At 37.6% G+C, this 17,866-nt stretch overlaps 1 protein-coding gene across 3 annotated transcripts in view; it reads left to right on the forward strand.

Moving 5' to 3' along the window:
* Positions 1-17,866, forward strand: part of crtc1 (CREB regulated transcription coactivator 1) — a 76,378-nt gene that overhangs the window by 44,204 nt on the left and 14,308 nt on the right. For 2 of the 3 annotated variants that reach the window (XM_018097223.2, XM_002940206.5), the window contains 4 exons: positions 3,324-3,544; positions 6,370-6,515; positions 9,469-9,714; positions 15,135-15,236. In XM_018097223.2, the coding sequence (XP_017952712.1) occupies positions 3,324-3,544; positions 6,370-6,515; positions 9,469-9,714; positions 15,135-15,236 (715 nt within the window). The remainder of the gene's footprint in view (positions 1-3,323; positions 3,545-6,369; positions 6,516-9,468; positions 9,715-15,134; positions 15,237-17,866) is intronic. The other variant, XM_004915477.4, reaches the window with a different exon arrangement.

Consider the following 17,866-nt stretch of genomic DNA (forward strand, 5'->3'; position numbering starts at 1 on the left):
TCTGAAATTCACATTGTAGGTGCATTCCCACTGTGAGAGACTGCATTTAAAAAAAAATCAGGAAATCACATTGTATGATTTTTAAAGAATTTATTTGTTTTGCACTGCTGCACATAAGTATTTGAACACCTGAGAAAATCAGTGTTAATATTTGGTACAGAAGCCTTTGTTTGCAATTACATCAAACGTTACGTTACGTCAAACGTTTCCTGTAGTTCTTGATCAGGTTTGCACACTTCAACAGGGATTTTGGCCCACTCCTTCACACAGATCTCCTCTAGATCTGTCAGGTTTCGAGGCTGTCGCTGAGCAACACGGAGTTTCAGCTCCCTCCAAAGATTTTCAATTGGATTTAGGTCTGGAGACTGGCTAGGCCACTCCAGAACCTTGATATGCCCTATAGGGAGCCACTCATTGGTTATCCTGGCTGTGTGCTTCGAGTCATTGTCATGTTGGAAGACCCAGCCACAACCCATCTTCAATGCTGAGGGTAGGAGGTTGTTGCTCAAAATCTCACAATACATTGCCCCATTCATCCTCTCCTTAATACAGTGCAGTCGTCCTGTCCCCTTCGCAGAAAAGCACCCCCAAAGCATGATGTTACCACCCCCATGATTCACAGTAGGGATGATGTTTTTGGGATGCAACTCATCCTTAGTTTTCCTCAAAACACGGCGAGTGAAGTTTAGACCAAAAAGTTCTACTTTGGTCTCATCTGACCACATGACTTTCTCCCATGCCTCCTCTGGATCATCCAGATGGTATTTGGCAAACTTCAGACGGGCCTGGGCATGTGATGACTTGAGCAGGGGAACCTTCCGTGCAATGCATGATTTGAAACCATGACGGCGTAGTGTTCTACCGACCTTTGATGCTGTGGTCCCAGCTCTCTTCTGTCTGTCATTGACCAGCTCCTCCCTTGTAGTTCTGGGCTGATTCCTTACCTTTCTTATCATCAGTGATACCCCACGAGGTGAGATCTTGCATGGAGCCCCCCTTTAGCCTCTTCCATTTTCTAACAATTACTCCAACAGTTGATCTATTTTCACCAAGCTGCTTGGCATTTGCCCCTTAGCTCTTTCCAGCCTTGTGGAGGTCCACAATTTTGTCTCTGGTATCTTTTGCCAGTTCTTTGGTCTTGCCCATGGTAGTAGTTGGAGTCTGACTGACTATGGGGTGGACAGGTGTCTTATAAGAGCTCAGACAGGTAATACTAATTTAGATTAATGAGTGGAGTAGAGGTGGACTATTTAAAGGCAGAGTAACAGGTCTTTGAGAGCCAGAATTCTTGTTGATTGCCAGTTGTTCAAATACTTATGTGCAGCAGTGCAATGCAAATACATTCTTTAAAAATCATACAATGTGATTTTTTAAATGCTGTCTCTCACAGTGGGACTGCACCTACAATGTGAATTTCACACCCCTCCATGATTTCTAAGTGGGAGAACTTTGCAGGAGAAAATTGCAGGGTGTTCAAATACTTGTGTTCCTCACTGTATGTTGGACGCGTTGCACATTTTCTTAAAAGCTGTCCGTATACATTCTTTTGCACACATGACCATCAAAAAGCTAGAAGGGAGCATTGCCCATCAACACAAACTTATTTCTAAGAGAGTGACTTGGTGAGCAGATAAGTATTGTTCCGACTTTGTGATAGTGATAGAAAATCTATATTTATAGTCAGTGATGTCTGCTTTTTTTCCTGAAAATATCCACTTTTTGCTGTGATACCAAGCAATAGGGGGAAATATTTGGTTTTATCATGGATCAACTTTTAATTATATTAGTGAATGAGAGCCTTTAATGGTATATAAAACAATTTGTTCTATGTGCACTTGTTAACAGGCGTTTTCGCACTATGGTAACAGATTCTGTCTGTAACATCATTGCAGTGAGTAGAGCCTTTAGGTTGCTGTCACAGTGGCAGTTGGGTCTCAGTCTCTTTCATGTAGCTAGCTGCATATGAAAGTCTCTTATCTGGTCCTGTCCTTATTCAGCTTCATGATAAATTTCAGATTCAGATCTTTTTATTGTCATCTATTCATTTAAGAATCATACAGCTCGAGGAATGAAACTGTTGTACAACCTAGGTGACTGAGCGTAAATGCTGCGATATCGTTTTCCAGATGGCAATAAAGCAAAAAGATTATAGAAAGGATGTAAATGATCAGCCGCAATTCTTGATATCATCTTAAACAATTTCAAAATATCTTGAACTGATGGGACAGTCACTTCAATAATCTCTCCTGCTGTTCTTTTGCAACATCTTGAGATCTGCAGCACAACTATTTCCATACCACACAATAATTTAATTTGTCAGTACCCTCTCTGTAACTCCTCTATAGAATGTAACAATTATTCATGGAGGAAGGATTGCTTTTCTCTGCCTTTGCAGAAAGTAGAGCCTTCATAGTAGAGCCCAGACCTCATGCAGGCCCGGATTTGTGGAGAGGCCACAAAGGCCCGGGCCTAGGGCGGCAGAAGCTCAGGGGCGGCATGCCGCCCCGCCACAAGACCTCTCCCCACTGCTCCGTATGGGAGTTTAAACAGCGCATGCGCACTCGCGGCTGCGTTTGCGCATGTGCACGGGGGGGTGAGCGCTTGCGCATGCGCACGGGGGGGCACCAACAGGGGCAGCCTCGGGGCGCCCAGAAGAGAAATCCGGCCCTGACCTCATGTCTCTACGTAACTCATTTGTTTCTCCGCTTTATAGGCCAAAATACTCACATTCGTTGATGTCACATTTACCGAGCAAACGTTGCTTGTGGGACTATTAAGCATCCTCGGTAGGGCTCAGTTATGTCAGTATTATTCCAAAACATAGGGAACCTTAAAGGTGAGCAGAAAGTTACAGGTAGCAGGTAGAGATGTTTCTTAAAAGACCTTTAGGTCATTGTCCCACTCTGTGTTTTATATATAATTATATTATAATGTTTATGTATTCCGCTCCTGCCAGATTTTATGCACTGACAAACATGGAATCCAACTGTCAGTTCAAACAGAGCAAATTTACGTGTGAAAATGCATACTGTGGAGTTTGACTGGTGGTGACATTGTCCTTAACACCAAAAATGAAAATTGGCAGAATTGTATATTTTATTATAGTACATTTGATCTATTTTTAATCAAAGTCGCACTTAATGTCATCCCCAAAATCCCTAGAAAGCCCCCAAAAAACTATAGGTATTTTGATACTATGGTTTTTAGCTATTCTGTGCATTTAATATAAGGCAATGTTTATTCTATATTGTTACTGTTCTTTCAGTTTCTGCTATATCACTTAAATATTGTGTAACCCAGTTCTCATTTCTCCTATTATGAAGCATATATCCATCAAGTGACCAGGAGAATACGACAAGCCTGATCCCCGCTGCACATAATACAGGTGGATCTCTGCCTGACTTGACAAACATCCACTTTCCTTCACCGTTACCAATTCCATTAGACCCTGAGGAATCCACTTTCCCAACTCTGAGTAACTCTAACAGCACCGGCAACCTAGCAAGCAATTTAACTCACCTGGGTATCAGTACTGCCAGTCCGGGTAAGGAGAATCCACATACACGTGTACTGTTCATTTTGTACAAGCACCTTGCAATTTTGTTGTGTACATGCCATTAAAAAAACACTTTTAGAAAAGTATTGCTTTGACACATTTTTATACCTAACTCTTTACTAAAGTATAAGAAAGCATGTTTGAATTTGGCATTTAGAAAATCTTCCATAGTATCTATACTATATAAAAAATTTATAGTGTGTATAGGTAAGGGTAGCACACTTAATACGGTTTATATTTGGAACATAATATATGGATAGTCCTGATTGAAGTGTCTTGCAACCTCAGCTGGGTGACATCAAAATCCTTTGTTTATTGTCCTATTACTCTTGCAACATGGGTAGACAGTGCCATTTTGCAAAGAGCAAAACATATTTATGGGCCACTCCTTAATTCCCCCTTCATTTCCCTGCCCATAGACTACAAGCAGAAGGTTAAGACCAAGTGGTCTCTGGGGCGTGAATGCCTCAAGAGCCCCAGACAACAGCAGACACGTGAAAACCGCATGTCCGCTGTTGTCTCTGCATCCTGACCCTACCAGCACCACCCCCAGAGATCTTGGCCTCTTGCCGGCCGTCCTCCATGTCTACTGCCTGCTTGCCTGCCTTCACCCAGGTAGGTGGTATGCACACACTTTTTACACTAAATCATACTTAAACTTACACTTTGTTTACACTCGCATATAATTTTGAGTAGGTCCTTTTGCACATAAACGTAAAACACAATTTGACAAGTGCGCGCATGTTACATGTTACACTTGTTAAAAAAAATTACCTTGATTTTTTTTTTTCTCTAAAACAAGGTTTTATGATGGTTTTGCATTGGTGCCGATTGCTTGTTCGTACTAAAGAGACTAATGGATTTTCACCGCCAATCACACTGGCATAATTTTTTCAAATTGTTTTGATTACATTTTTCTTTAATTATTGCATCCTGAATTGTTCATAATACTTGATTTTGCAAGTTACACATTTTAATGTGCAGTATTTTTAATTTAGGTTCTATACATTTAATTCTAGTAATTCTATGTATAAGGGGAATTATAAAGTTCTGAAAACCCTTTCCATCAATGTGTTTTCTTTTTGTTACCTTAGTAACCAAGAAAATGTTAAGAAATCATAAGAGTATTAACTTTGAGGTGCTTTTCAGTAATGTCATAAAAACCTTTGGTTGTTTGTGGTAAACGATAAAAAGAGGTTTTCCCTGCTATGTGCTCTCTAGAGGTTTTACAGTTGACAAGAAAGAAATGTGTTGCTTCTTATTGACATTTCTGGGTTCGTTGTTTCACTGCCGATAGTCAGTAATTGGTACTGAAAGTCTGCATGTTTTTCCTATTGCATTTAATAAGGGATTTTATTTTTCCAGAGTTCCTTTAGCTGTACCTGCTTTCAGTTTTGCAAGTGCTCACAGATGGTGAAATAAGACACCGCTGCAGTATGCAAACCTCATCTTTTTAGCCTAGATTATTTGAAGGAATTAAACAGTTTTTAAGGTCAAGAGTTTAAAATGTGCTTTTCTTGTTTGATCACCTGCAAAAATTGGTTTTTGATCTCTCAAAATCTATACACAAAAGTATAGAAACAAAAGTGATGAATTCAGCATTTTATATAATATTTGTGCTAAATGCTAATGCTAATGCTAAATGCTAATATATATATATATACAAGGCTTTTTAACCTTCCTGATTGCAAATTGTAGGAATGGTTAGGGGGGCCATAAGCAGTGGCAGAGGGCCTCACCCTAAATGCTAATTTAGGGACAAAGGGGGTCATGTAAGTTATGAAGTGTTGCTAAAGGTCTGATCACCTTTTTACCAATTACTGGTCACCTGTTCAAAATCTAACATCTTATTGGTTGCTATGGGTTACTACGGCTGGGCAAACTATGTGCCATTTATTACATTCCCCCAGTTAGTTAGGGTGATTTTTGAGATGTATATTTATTTGCTGTACTGGATTTGCATATGTCCCATTTAATAGCACACATTAGTTTCATAGTGTACCAAGCATAACGTATTAATATAACACAGTAGATAATAGTAGCCTAAAAGAACAATACAATTAATTACAATTATAGTAGCGCAATAAAAATAAAATTGTAAAAAATCTGCAATATTTTGCAAACCATCCACCAGTGAAAACTGATTCTGACATTTTAAGTTTGCACCAGTGCAAAAATGTATTCAAGCAGGACTTAAAAAATGCACTATGCTAATGAGAATGTTATTTTCCATTAGTCTTTTGACCTAAATCATAGCTTGGGATTTATTTTGTTACTATTTCTGAAAACTTTATTCAGTACAAAGGCAATGCAAGCATCATGTTTAAAATACCATAACACACATAATTAAATATGCACACACACGCACACATTTAGTTATGTATCTGGTAGACTAATCTTTAAATTGTTTAACACACAGGTCAATAATAGTAAACAATATAAAATAATTTGTTAAATATGAACTTAAATAAAATCAATGTTATATGTGCCATTAGATTGCAAAGTGCTAGTTAAATCTGAAAGAAAAAGTAAATGAATATGGCCTATAATGGTCCATTAATCTGTGGCTTTAGACATAATCCCTGCCTCTCATCCCTGCCTCTCCCTGGTACAAATCTAAACTAGTATATAGTGCTAAAGTAGTATCACAGGCTCTTAAAGAAAATGCTTGACATAGCAGTGGTTCAGTCAGGCGTCATAAAAAGCTACTTAACAATTTAAAAGAAGAAATCATTAAGCTGTCAATGGGCAATGTATGGGAAGTGGTAGGAAACTGTCCTGGGTAATTGTTATGTATGAATTTTGTAACACAGGAATGACAACAACACAAGGGACAATTACAGGATCATCACAGCATCGTCAGCCACCTGTAAGTCCACTTTCGTTAAACTCCGAGTCCAGAAGGCAGCAGTCACAACAGATGTCTCCAACTATGTCCCCTCTTTCACCTATTACTCAGGTATGAAAGTTACTGTACTTATTCCTAAAAAGATGCATTAAACAGTGCTTGACTGACTAAATTAACAGGTATATGTAAATATTATATGTATGTGTATATATATATATATATATATATATATATATATATATATATATATATATACAGTGGAGGAAATAATTATTTGACCCCTCACTGATTTTGTAAGTTTGTCCAATGACAAAGAAATGAAAAGTCTCAGAACAGTATCATTTCAATGGTAGGTTTATTTTAACAGTGGCAGATAGCACATCAAAAGGAAAATCGAAAAAATAACTTTAAATAAAAGATAGCAACTGATTTGCATTTCATTGAGTGAAATAAGTTTTTGAACCCTCTAACAAAAAAAGACTTAATACTTAGTGGGAAAAACCCTTGTTTGCAAGCATAGAGGTCAAACGTTTCTTGTAATTGATGACCAAGTTTGCGCACATTTTAGGAGGAATGTTGGTCCACTCCTCTTTGCAGATCATCTCTAAATCCCTAAGGTTTCGAGGCTGTCTCTGTGCAACTCTGAGCTTGAGCTCCCTCCATAGGTTTTCTATTGGATTAAGGTCCGGAGACTGACTAGGCCACTCCATGACCTTAATGTGCTTCTTCTTGAGCCACTCCTTTGTTGCCTTTGCTGTATGTTTTGGGTCATTGTCGTGCTGGACCACCCATCCACGACCCATTTTCAGTTTCCTGGCAGAGGGAAGGAGGTTGTCGTTCAGGATTTCACGATACATGGCTCCGTCCATTTTCCCATTAATGCGAATAAGTTGTCCTGTGCCCTTAGCAGAAAAACACCCCCAAAGCAAAATGTTTCCACCCCCATGCTTGACGGTGTGGACGGTGTTTTGGGGGTCATAGGCAGCATTTTTCTTCCTCCAAACACAGCGAGTTGAGTTAATGCCAAAGAGCTATATTTTGGTCTCATCAGACCACAGCACCTTCTCCCAGTCACTCACAGAATCATTCAGGTGTTCATTGGCAAACTTCCGACGGGCCTGCACATGTGCCTTCTTGAGCAGGGGGACCTTGCGAGCCCTGCAGGATTTTAATCCATTGCGGTGAATTGTGTTTCCAATGGTTTTCTTGGTGACTGTGGTCCCTGCTAATTTGAGGTCATTAACTAACTCCTCCCGTGTAGTTCTAGGATGCTTTTTCACCTTTCTCAGAATCATTGACACCCCACTAGGTGAGATCTTGCGTGGAGCCCCAGAGCGAGGTCGATTGATGGTCATTTTGTGCTCCTTCCATTTTCGAACAATCGCACCAACAGTTGTCACCTTCTCTCCCAGCTTCTTGGTAATGGTTTTGTAGCCCATTCCAGCCTTGTGCAGGTCTACAATTTTGTCTCTGACATCCTTGGACAGCTCTTTGGTCTTTCCCATGTTGGAGAGTTTGGAGTCTGCTTGATTGATTGATTCTGTGGACAGGTGTCTTTTATACAGGTGACTAGTTAAGACAGGTGTCCTTAATGAGGTTGACTAATTGAGTAGAAGTGTCTAACCTTTCTGTGGGAGCCAGAACTCTTAATGGTTGGTAGGGGTTCAAAAACTTATTTCACTCAATGAAATGCAAATCAGTTGCTATCTTTTATTTAAAGTTATTTTTTCGATTTTGCTTTTGATGTGCTATCTGCCACTGTTAAAATAAACCTACCATTGAAATGATACTGTTCTGAGACTTTTCATTTCTTTGTCATTGGACAAACTTACAAAATCAGTGAGGGGTCAAATAATTATTTCCTCCACTGTATATATTTTTTTATATATATATTATATATGTGTATATATATATATATATATATATATATATATATATATATGTAATATAATCAAAATAAGGGACCACTGGCACTCGCGTGTAAGTCACAAAAATTGCCTGGGTGAGAAAGGCTGAGGTGTTCAGCCGAAACGTCAGTTCACCATTCAAAAATAAAAAAAGAACTTTTATTTTGCACGTAAGACCTGTGTGAGCGGCTTCTTCATTCTCAACTTCTGTATATGTGTATATATAATATGTGTGTGTGTGCGTGTGTTTATGTACTGTTGAATTTAAAAGAAAAAATATGAAGTATAATAACAAATTTTCTTAGAATTCCACTGTCGACATAGTACTAAAAGTTAATTTTAAGATCAAAGATCAAAACTGGGTGGAGGTGCCAGTTTTCCAGGGCACATGCGCAGCGGTTTTGAGCTGTGCATTTACCCATCCAGGCCAGCGCAGAGGATACCTGGAGAAGGCAAAAGTGCTCACCGGCTCAGTGATTTTTGTAGCATTTTAAGCTTTATGTGTTGCTTAAATTAAATACCCCCCGGTGGAAAGTCTCTTCACAAGATAAATACTGACATCTGTAAAGTGCTGTGTAAATATGTTGATATTTTAGTAATACAGTGATGTGTGTGTTGCTACAATAAAGCTAAATCTTTCTTGTTGAAAAAAATGTATGTTTATTTCTACTATGTATATTTATTTTAGTATATTATAGAGTGTAGCCCCTGGGTTAAGGTCATGAAACATGCAAAAAACACCATTCAGCTTCCTTCTTAACTAAAAATACTGTACATTGGTTTGTATTTTGGTGCGAAAATGCATACTACTATTGCAAAATGCACCCACAGCATTGGCATGTTATGCACAGTGCGCACTGATTTTGGGGCAGTAGGAAGCGATGGTCTTGTGGGCATGGCCTTAGAGAGGAATTATTAAGCAATTGCTGGTGTTGATGGACAAGCTGGACAGACTTGTCTTAAGCTAAAACCCCTTCCATAAACGTGCAATGTGATATCAGTGTCTGAATATTAACTTATTGCTGGAAGTGTCAATCTAACAGTCTTATATATTGCTTGTTTTTTATTGTGAAGTAATTAGGTACTACCAAAAATATTTAAATAAAACCCCTAATTATCTACTTACATTAAAAACAACACAAATGTTTTGTTTGCAGGCAGTGGCAATGGATGCCTTGTCTCTGGACCAGCAGCTACCCCCTTACACATTTTTTACACAGCCAAGTTCACAGCAACAGACACAAGTGCCAAGTGGCTTGTCTCAAAATTCCACGTTAATGCAGGGCTCTGGTTTACAAAGGGGGGCACAGCTCCCTCCCCTTACAGTAACTATATCAACCACAGTTCCTCAGTCACCTCCAGGAAATCAGACACCATCATCTCTGGCTATAGATATTAATTCGGTAAGTGTACCTTAATGCATGCTGTTTTCATGGTAAGTCTTTGGCTAATGAATGTATTCTGGTTCTTTCTAGAGAAGATATAAAGTGTTATTTGTTGTACATTGTGGTTTGCAATGGGAAGCAATTTTTTTCCACTCATCACATGGCTGTTTTCCTCAGTCGAAGTAAAAAAATTAGTCAATTGACAGCTAATGATATACATATCATTTAGTCCAAGGCTTCATACAACAAAAGCACAAACATCTCATACAAGGTTATACACCTAAAATGGATATTGTCTTCAAAATAAAGTGTTTTCTTTTATGAGCTTGAGAGGAGTGTGTGAATTAGGGATTAGGATTCATTTCTGCTGAATCTTTGAATCTACATTTTGTAATTGCAAATTTAAATATGCAAATTAGGGATAATATACAATTTATTATTTTGGGAAATCTTTTTGGAGAATTTGCTATTTGGCCAAAGTCAAAAACGACTGATTCAGTGCATCCCTAATAAGTACTGTTTTTAGTATTTCAAGGAGATTGTCAGTAGACAGACAGAAACATTAAAGGAGAAGGAAAGCCTAAGTCACTAGGGGGTGCCAAAATATTAGGCACCCCCAAGTGACTTAAATCGCTTAACTTGTACCCCGGGCTGGTGCCCCTGTTAAGAGAGAATAGCACCAGCCTGGGTGATTAAGCGATTAAAGCGATTTAAGTCACTTGGGGTTGCCTAACATTTTGGCACCCCCAAGTGACTTAACCTTTCCTTCTCCTTTAAGGGTGTAAAGACACACGGAGCTACTTGTAGCAGCTACTTATCACGGCTACTAAAATAGACAATGCTGATCATTTACTAATTGTGTTGTGTATACGCCTACTTGTATAGTAGCAGAGGCAATTCTTGGTATTGTCTATGGCAGGGTATTTTCTAGCATTTAGTAGCCCTGACAAGTAGCTGCTTTTAAGTGGCTCTGTGTGTCTTCACCCTAATGGGGCAGTATACCCCCTTTTCAACATCAGTTGACATTTTTCCTATTTTAAAAATACCAAAAAAAAAACCCTGTTTTTATTCCTTGAGCTAAGCAAGAAAACTAAAGCTATTTGTCCTTGTGGGGCAGATAATGCAAGGGGAATTGTCTATGGGAATCTAATAATCTACCTCACCAGGTTTCCCTTATTAAGCTGAAGAAATAACAAAAACCATAGATAGATAAATCATGATTAAAACAATTGGTAAAAAAAAGTATGTTCAAAACAAACCCTATTATCAGAATTTGCACAAAAGGTATACTACTCCTTCAAAAATTAAGTGCAAATAATAAAAAAAAAAAAATGGAAATTATGGTTGTATCCTTATAACTCCAAATGAAGCTATACTTATATATTGAACTCTAGTTCAACAAGGTGTGTGCTACCTCTTTAAAGGGCACCTATCACCCTAAAATTGCTTCCCTCGCCAGAGATGTGTGCTAATAGTGCCGGTTGGGGGATACAGGCTGCCCACACTGGGAGGGAACTCCTGGTTCGGGCAGCCATGTTGTGGCACTTGTGTATAAGGAGTGAGTGCAACAACTCACTCATTATGTGCATGTGTGTGACGTAGGTAGGTGAGTCATATCCACCACTCCTAAGTCACTCGTGCACATAATGTGTGAGTGGGGAGTCTTGCTCATTATGCACATGTGCAAGAAATAACATGGCTGTCCGCATGTTATTCAAACAACTACTAGGGTGCCAGGTTGCAGGATAAATGCTAGAAAGCTATGATTATTACAAAACCATAAGAAATCAAGACTGTTTGCAAACTGGTTTGAATACCAGTGGCTACATTTCAGGAACACTTCAGTGTTTTGGAGTTTATTGGTCTGCATCATTAGGGAATTTGCCAAAACCCTGTTATATCTTGCAGATCTCTACTAATTATTGAGGCTCTTCCGAAATCCTGATTTTATTGTTGACATCTGTACATTGAGCTGTAATTAGCATTTGAAATAGCAGTAGGGCTTTAACAGCACACCACTTTGCCTGTAGTGGTGGGGGGGAGTAGGTCAATTAAAAGAGACTCCTACAGTAACTATGAAGGAAATTGTGGTACCCAGGACATCTTCACTGTTGGGTGCATTCTTCTCTGATTCATTTTGGGGGGAAAAATACAGGCATCCTTAGACTTCCACTAAAGAGATTGTGGCTGACTAAATTATCAGGACTGTACTGTGCTGAAGAATGGATAGGGAAATGTGTGGATTTTTTTTTCTTTTCTTTTTATAATGTGAGACGTTCAAATATAATTTACTGTTTAATTGGTGTTTATAAGAGAAAACTTTGACAGGGTAGATAAGAATTCTGTGAAGGTAAGCAGAAATGTGTGAGAAGGTTGAAAATATCAAAGTAGATCAAACTGTTCATAAATTTTTGTAGATATCTTTAGAGAAAATGTTCTTTAGTTGTGCATTTCTCCATAGTGTATATATGTATATTTATTTACAGGTGTTGATGGACTGGGCAATATACAACCATGTTCAACTTTCTAATTTGTTGCTTTGTTGCTAACTTGTATTAATAAATAAGTAGGAACTGCAGATTTTTTTTGGATGATGGCACATGTTTAAGTTTATTTGCTGACTTTAAATGTTCTCATAAATAAATAAATAAAAGTCCCATTCATCTGCACGTCTTGAACTCTGATGTGCAGGCTCCTTTTGTATTATGCTTTCCTTTGCGGATATGATAGAACATATTCCTTTAATGAGATCAAATATGTGTTATTAAGAATAATATGCAGATAATGAAAAATCCTGTAATGAAAATAAAATGTGTATTTGCCAGTAGTAAATGTTATCTCTTTTTTTTTTTTTTTAATGAATTTTTTCATGCACAAACCAGTTTTTTTAAATCAGTTTTGTTTAAAAAAAAAAATAATTCTATAGACTGTCATGCTCGTGTTGCATTTTTCTATAATTAAATTATGGGTTTTTTTTTATTTATTGTTTTCTTAGACTACTGCCGTACAGGGCTGAAGCCTGGCCTGTGTATTAATGCAGGCCTAGAATCGGCTGATCCTGTGGCTCCTGTGTGTGCACCAAGCCAATGAATCTGCTGATTCTCATCCTGCCTTTCTATACAGGCAGAGCCTGTATTTTGAGCCTGGTGTTTAGATGTGCAGCTGTTCTTCAAAGCTTTGCTGACAGAACACTTGATATATTATTATAATAGCCAGGCAGTATAGCGGTGGGTCAATGTACCTTATATATTTTGACTGTATGAGAACCTTTAAATCAGTGTATGCAACAGATAAGCGGATGCCAAAATGAGTCCTAAACTGTTTTTGTTTTCATACACAATTTTAGCATGCACCAACATTTGTTTTGTGCACTGGACTACATGTATATGCGTGAGCACAAGTGCACAGCTTAGAGAGAACATTGTTGTGAAACTGAACTTGGATGTTGGGGTGGCACAATGGGTTTGTTTGGAGTGGAACAAGTGTATGCTCCCAATTAAGCAGGTGTCTTAATCAGTTTAGGTCCTCGAAATGCATGTTGAAACCGAGAAAGGTCTCATTTTACATTGTATGGCTTTAGTACAACATTGTTGTATTGTTACAGATTTATTAGTACAGATTTATTTTAGCTGCAACCAACATAATCATACTGTGAGTAAGGTTTTACCTTTCCAACTGGCTGATTTAGGCTTGTGTCAGTTAGCATAGTTGAGTTGATTGTGTTAGGAAAATGTTGTTGAGTTGCGGAAGTACACTAATAAATATTTTTTTATTCCAAGAACCATAAGGAAATATAAAACTTGTTTGTTAAAAATAATTTTAAAGGAAATTAATAATATATGGCGCTGGTTTCACTCTGGGCTAAACATGGGCCTCAAAATGGCCCCTTTATTGGTGCTACCTATACATCCCTCTGGTCCCTGTATGTGTTTTAAATGTGGGGTGGTCATGTTCTAACAGTTCCTGCCAGAAGCACAGTTAGAGGTGGATAACCAATCACAGCCCTCCAGTCACACAAGCAATGACAGGATTTGGTTTTCTATCAGGTCTGCCTAGCTGCTTATTGGTTCCTTGCCTACAGTAAAGTGTGCTAAGAATTCAGCCAGCAGGAAGTGGAACAGGTGGAAGGGGCTAGTAGAATTTTGAGGGAAATGTTTCCAATAAATCAGTCTGAAACATAATTTTTTAAGGCACATCCCTTCTATATTAAAAAGAGATATACTGATATACTGGAACATTCTTATTTTTTTTTTTTTTACATGTCCCCTTTAAGCATACACTACAGATTGGGTGCATGTTTTGCAGTAGCAGTTCTAATAGCACTCTCCTAGGAAACATACAAATAAGATTAACAGGTAATTTAAAATCTACTATTAACGTGTTAAAACATAACAAAACCCCTTTGAAGGCTTCTTAACTACAGGCCACTCAAGTTGTGTCATGCAGACTCCTAAAATGTACCCCTGTTGCCACCTGTACACAAAATGCAGAGTTATGCAGCAGGATAAGCATCTGCCATGTTTGGCACATTTTATCTGAGTCTCACACATTTTGTCTTCACTGCGTAGCTGAGCAGTTGGCACACAAGTTAGGTGGAACTTTGGCACTTTTTGGGAGTCTGGATGATATGGGTAAAGAGAGGGAAGGGTGGGGCCTGTGATCAAAAATCCTTGCAGTGGTGTGCTTCCTTTAAATGTGATTTTGTATGTGTTTAGATACAGGATCAACTTTAGCAAGTCTCATTATTGTTTTTGGAAGCTATTGATTTATTTCAGTATCACCTGTACTTATGAGGTTGTGGATTCTAGCCAGAGAATTTTGATCTATCGAAGACCTCTCCTATGTATTCAATGCTTTTGTTTTTTTTAATATTTTGTATGCTACCCATGTGAAGGTATGCTTTATTCATATATGTTTTGTTATGGATATTCAGCAAAATCAGTATATTGATGACACTATCCAGATGATGATTTAGTTACATGTATATCTTAATAGGAAAGTACTGCGAAAATGAAAATTAATGTAACTTTATCTTTTTAAAGTGAGAAACTTTCTAAATATAATGAATGAAAATTGTGAACCCCTCTCAGCAATCTGGGTCTCTTTATGCAGGTGTCGGTGTCAGATATAGATTGACAGCTAACGAATAGACAGTTATCACTCATACCGTGTCTAGGCAAAGGGAGCACACACCAATGATGTATTAGTGCTGTCAGTCTAATTCCGAGTCCTGCATGAGAGACATAGGCTAAGTGTGGCATACTGCATACTGACTTGATTATTTGAGAAGGGATACAGAATTTTTAACTGATTATATTTAGAAAGTTTCTTATTTCCATAAGGAGAGGTTCCTGTAAATATTTTTACATTCACAGTAGTTTCCTAAATATATATTTTTATCATCATATGGTGGTGTTTAATTCTGTATTGTTCTGTAGGCTTCTCTCCAGCAGTACCGCAGTAATGCTGGATCCCCAGCCATCCAGTCTCCCACTTCTCCTGTCTCCAATCAAGGCTTCTCTCCAGGCAACTCCCCTCAAGTAAGGGAATCTGTGCCTTGGTTTTGTTATAGGCTTCCAGTCTTCTCATGTTTGCCCCATGGTCTTTCACTGTATCTGTTGTGTGCTTCATGATCTCTGATGTCCCATCATGTTGCATAGTATCATAATTAGCTTTGTGAGTCTCGTAAAAGATGACTGTGTAGTCAGTGTAATACGTTGTTGGTTTATAAGCAGTCCTTCAGAAATGCTCTTCAGTTGTCTTCAAAGTGTTTTGCAAGTTGTTGTGCATGGTTTGTATCGTATTGAGACAAGATCTAAGAATGTGAGAAGATGAAAGTTTTACATAACTGTGCTTTCAATAAATTATTTACAGTAAAACTTAGACACCGCAAGTTTTTAAAAAAAAAAAAATTGGGATTTTAGAGCACATTTCCATAGCATCAACACTAAAAAATGTTTATTTTTTTTTAATAATACACCCATCCTTTTTTAATGGTGGTGCCCCCCCCCCCCCCACCTTTTTAACACAGATATACCTGTTTCCACAGTTTAAAAGGATACTACAATAGTCTATCTCTTCTTGTTCCATTATGAAGTAATGAATGGGGGGACTTCACTTAACAATAGAACAAGGGGAGGGCCAATTTATTATGCTGTGAGCCTAAAGGGGATGGGGATTGGGAGGTAGTTCATGAGTGTATTGTGGTTTCTTTTCAGTCTGTGGAATCAGGTATTTCTGTGTATTAAAACAAAATACATTTATTTTTGGAAGTTCAGATATATATCAGAAATTATTAGACACATATAGTAATATATAGTAATCATATGCAAGTGTGAGACTGTTTAAAACCATTAACCAACTTGGATCTTAAGGTACATGTTTTTTATTTTGTTTTTTTAGAGAGCTAAATTTCTGCAGCATTAAATTTGTAATTAATTTTTGTAACAGAAACACACAGCTAAAACTTTTTTTTAAAAAACATACGCCATTGAGTTCTGCAGTTGCTACATGAATGTGGGTGTGTTACTGGTGCATTTTGTGAAATTGCAATAGTACGTAGAAATGAAAAGTGGCTGTGGCCCCTCCACTTTATCGCCTGCCAATATACCATGCACCCTAACATGATGTAGTTTAAACCAAAAATATGGAGCTATCTGGGGGTGATTCTTTTGAATATGAAATAAATTATCTGGTCCCAAGACTTTTATATTTGTGTAAAATTGAAGGTCTGCACAAACAGATTTTGGATATTGTTTCTAAAGAGGAACAAGAAGGTCCACAATTTTGTTTTGGCCAAGTTAAAAAGTGAAGTTAAGGTAGCTTCTTAAATACAACCACGGGTGTGCTCTCATTCGGGCTTCTACAAGGCATTACATAACATTTTAAACCATAACATTTTTGACCAGCAGGAAATAACACTGTAATAAATCAACCTTTAAGTTGATATTGTATTAAATTTTTTTTCTATAGGAAAGGATTTCAGTATCAGTATTTGACTTAACGCAGGCAATGTATGGTAATATGATAAGACAGAAGTTGTACGAAATTGAGTTTGAACATTTTTAGCACAGGTGTATATAAGCTTTAGGAATCAGCTGTAAATGTTGACATTTGCTCAATTGACTTTTTCATGTACCTTTTCATATCTTTTTGTTTTCTTTGTGCTAAAGATGCTAACCTGTGTCTTTCCAAAAAGCCTTATTATAAATAGCTGAGAGGGTAAAAGGGAGAAAAAAATTAAAGAAAGCAGCTAATCTTCCAAGCAAATCCTGTTAATAAACACTTACAAAAAAGTCTGTAAGAATTTGCATGGTTACAGCACACACAAGACTATCTCATAAATAAAGAGGAACTCTGGTACAGTTTTTTTTTTAGACTTCTCCCTGAGAGCTTTAGAGCTTAGCATGTTAACTCTTCACTATCATAGGTCATATGATCTATGTCTACCAGAGTGGAAGCACCATAAATTTTCCTTTGACCTGTAGAGAAGATAGGCAACACTTGACTTTACTCATGGCCAGCAATAAAAGGGTTTAAATATCTGTTTTAAAGTATAGTAAGTACAGTTGATATTTGAAGGTATTTAATATAATATTGCTCACTGTGTAACTGTTACTTGCTTAGGGATATCTTTGAGTAATTCTTCCCCATAATGTATTCTCATTTTATACAGTGTTTGGATTGCAGGTAATTTGTAGTATGGATCCAGAGTATTTTACTTATGTTAACTGATCTTATAGAGTTATAATATCTCATATCTATAAAGCAACAAATATGGTTATTCACAGAAAAGAACAAAAGAGTATATGCTTTTTCCCCACTTAAATGTGAATTTGTTGTTTATCGTGTTCTGTTGTATATTCATCCTGTGCTTATAATGTTGTATTGCTATTGAACTGTAATATAAATACAATTATAGTTTTATTGCGGAAGGAACAGAGTTATTGCTTTTTATGGTAAATGACAACCATTGTTTAGTCTTCCGCATGACTCCTCCAGTGTGACCTTGACCTTCAAAGGAAGCAATGACTTAGATTTCAGTAATGGTTTTTAAGCCTATAAAGCTTTACAAAGTACAGTACACATTTTCTCAAAATGTATTCATTTATGCAATTCTGGGTAAGTTCTTTTTAGGGTGCTAGATATTTTGATGACAACCCAGGGCTCC

This window comes from Xenopus tropicalis, chromosome 1 (assembly GCF_000004195.4).
Source record: "Xenopus tropicalis strain Nigerian chromosome 1, UCB_Xtro_10.0, whole genome shotgun sequence".
Taxonomy (NCBI): Eukaryota; Metazoa; Chordata; class Amphibia; order Anura; family Pipidae; genus Xenopus; species Xenopus tropicalis.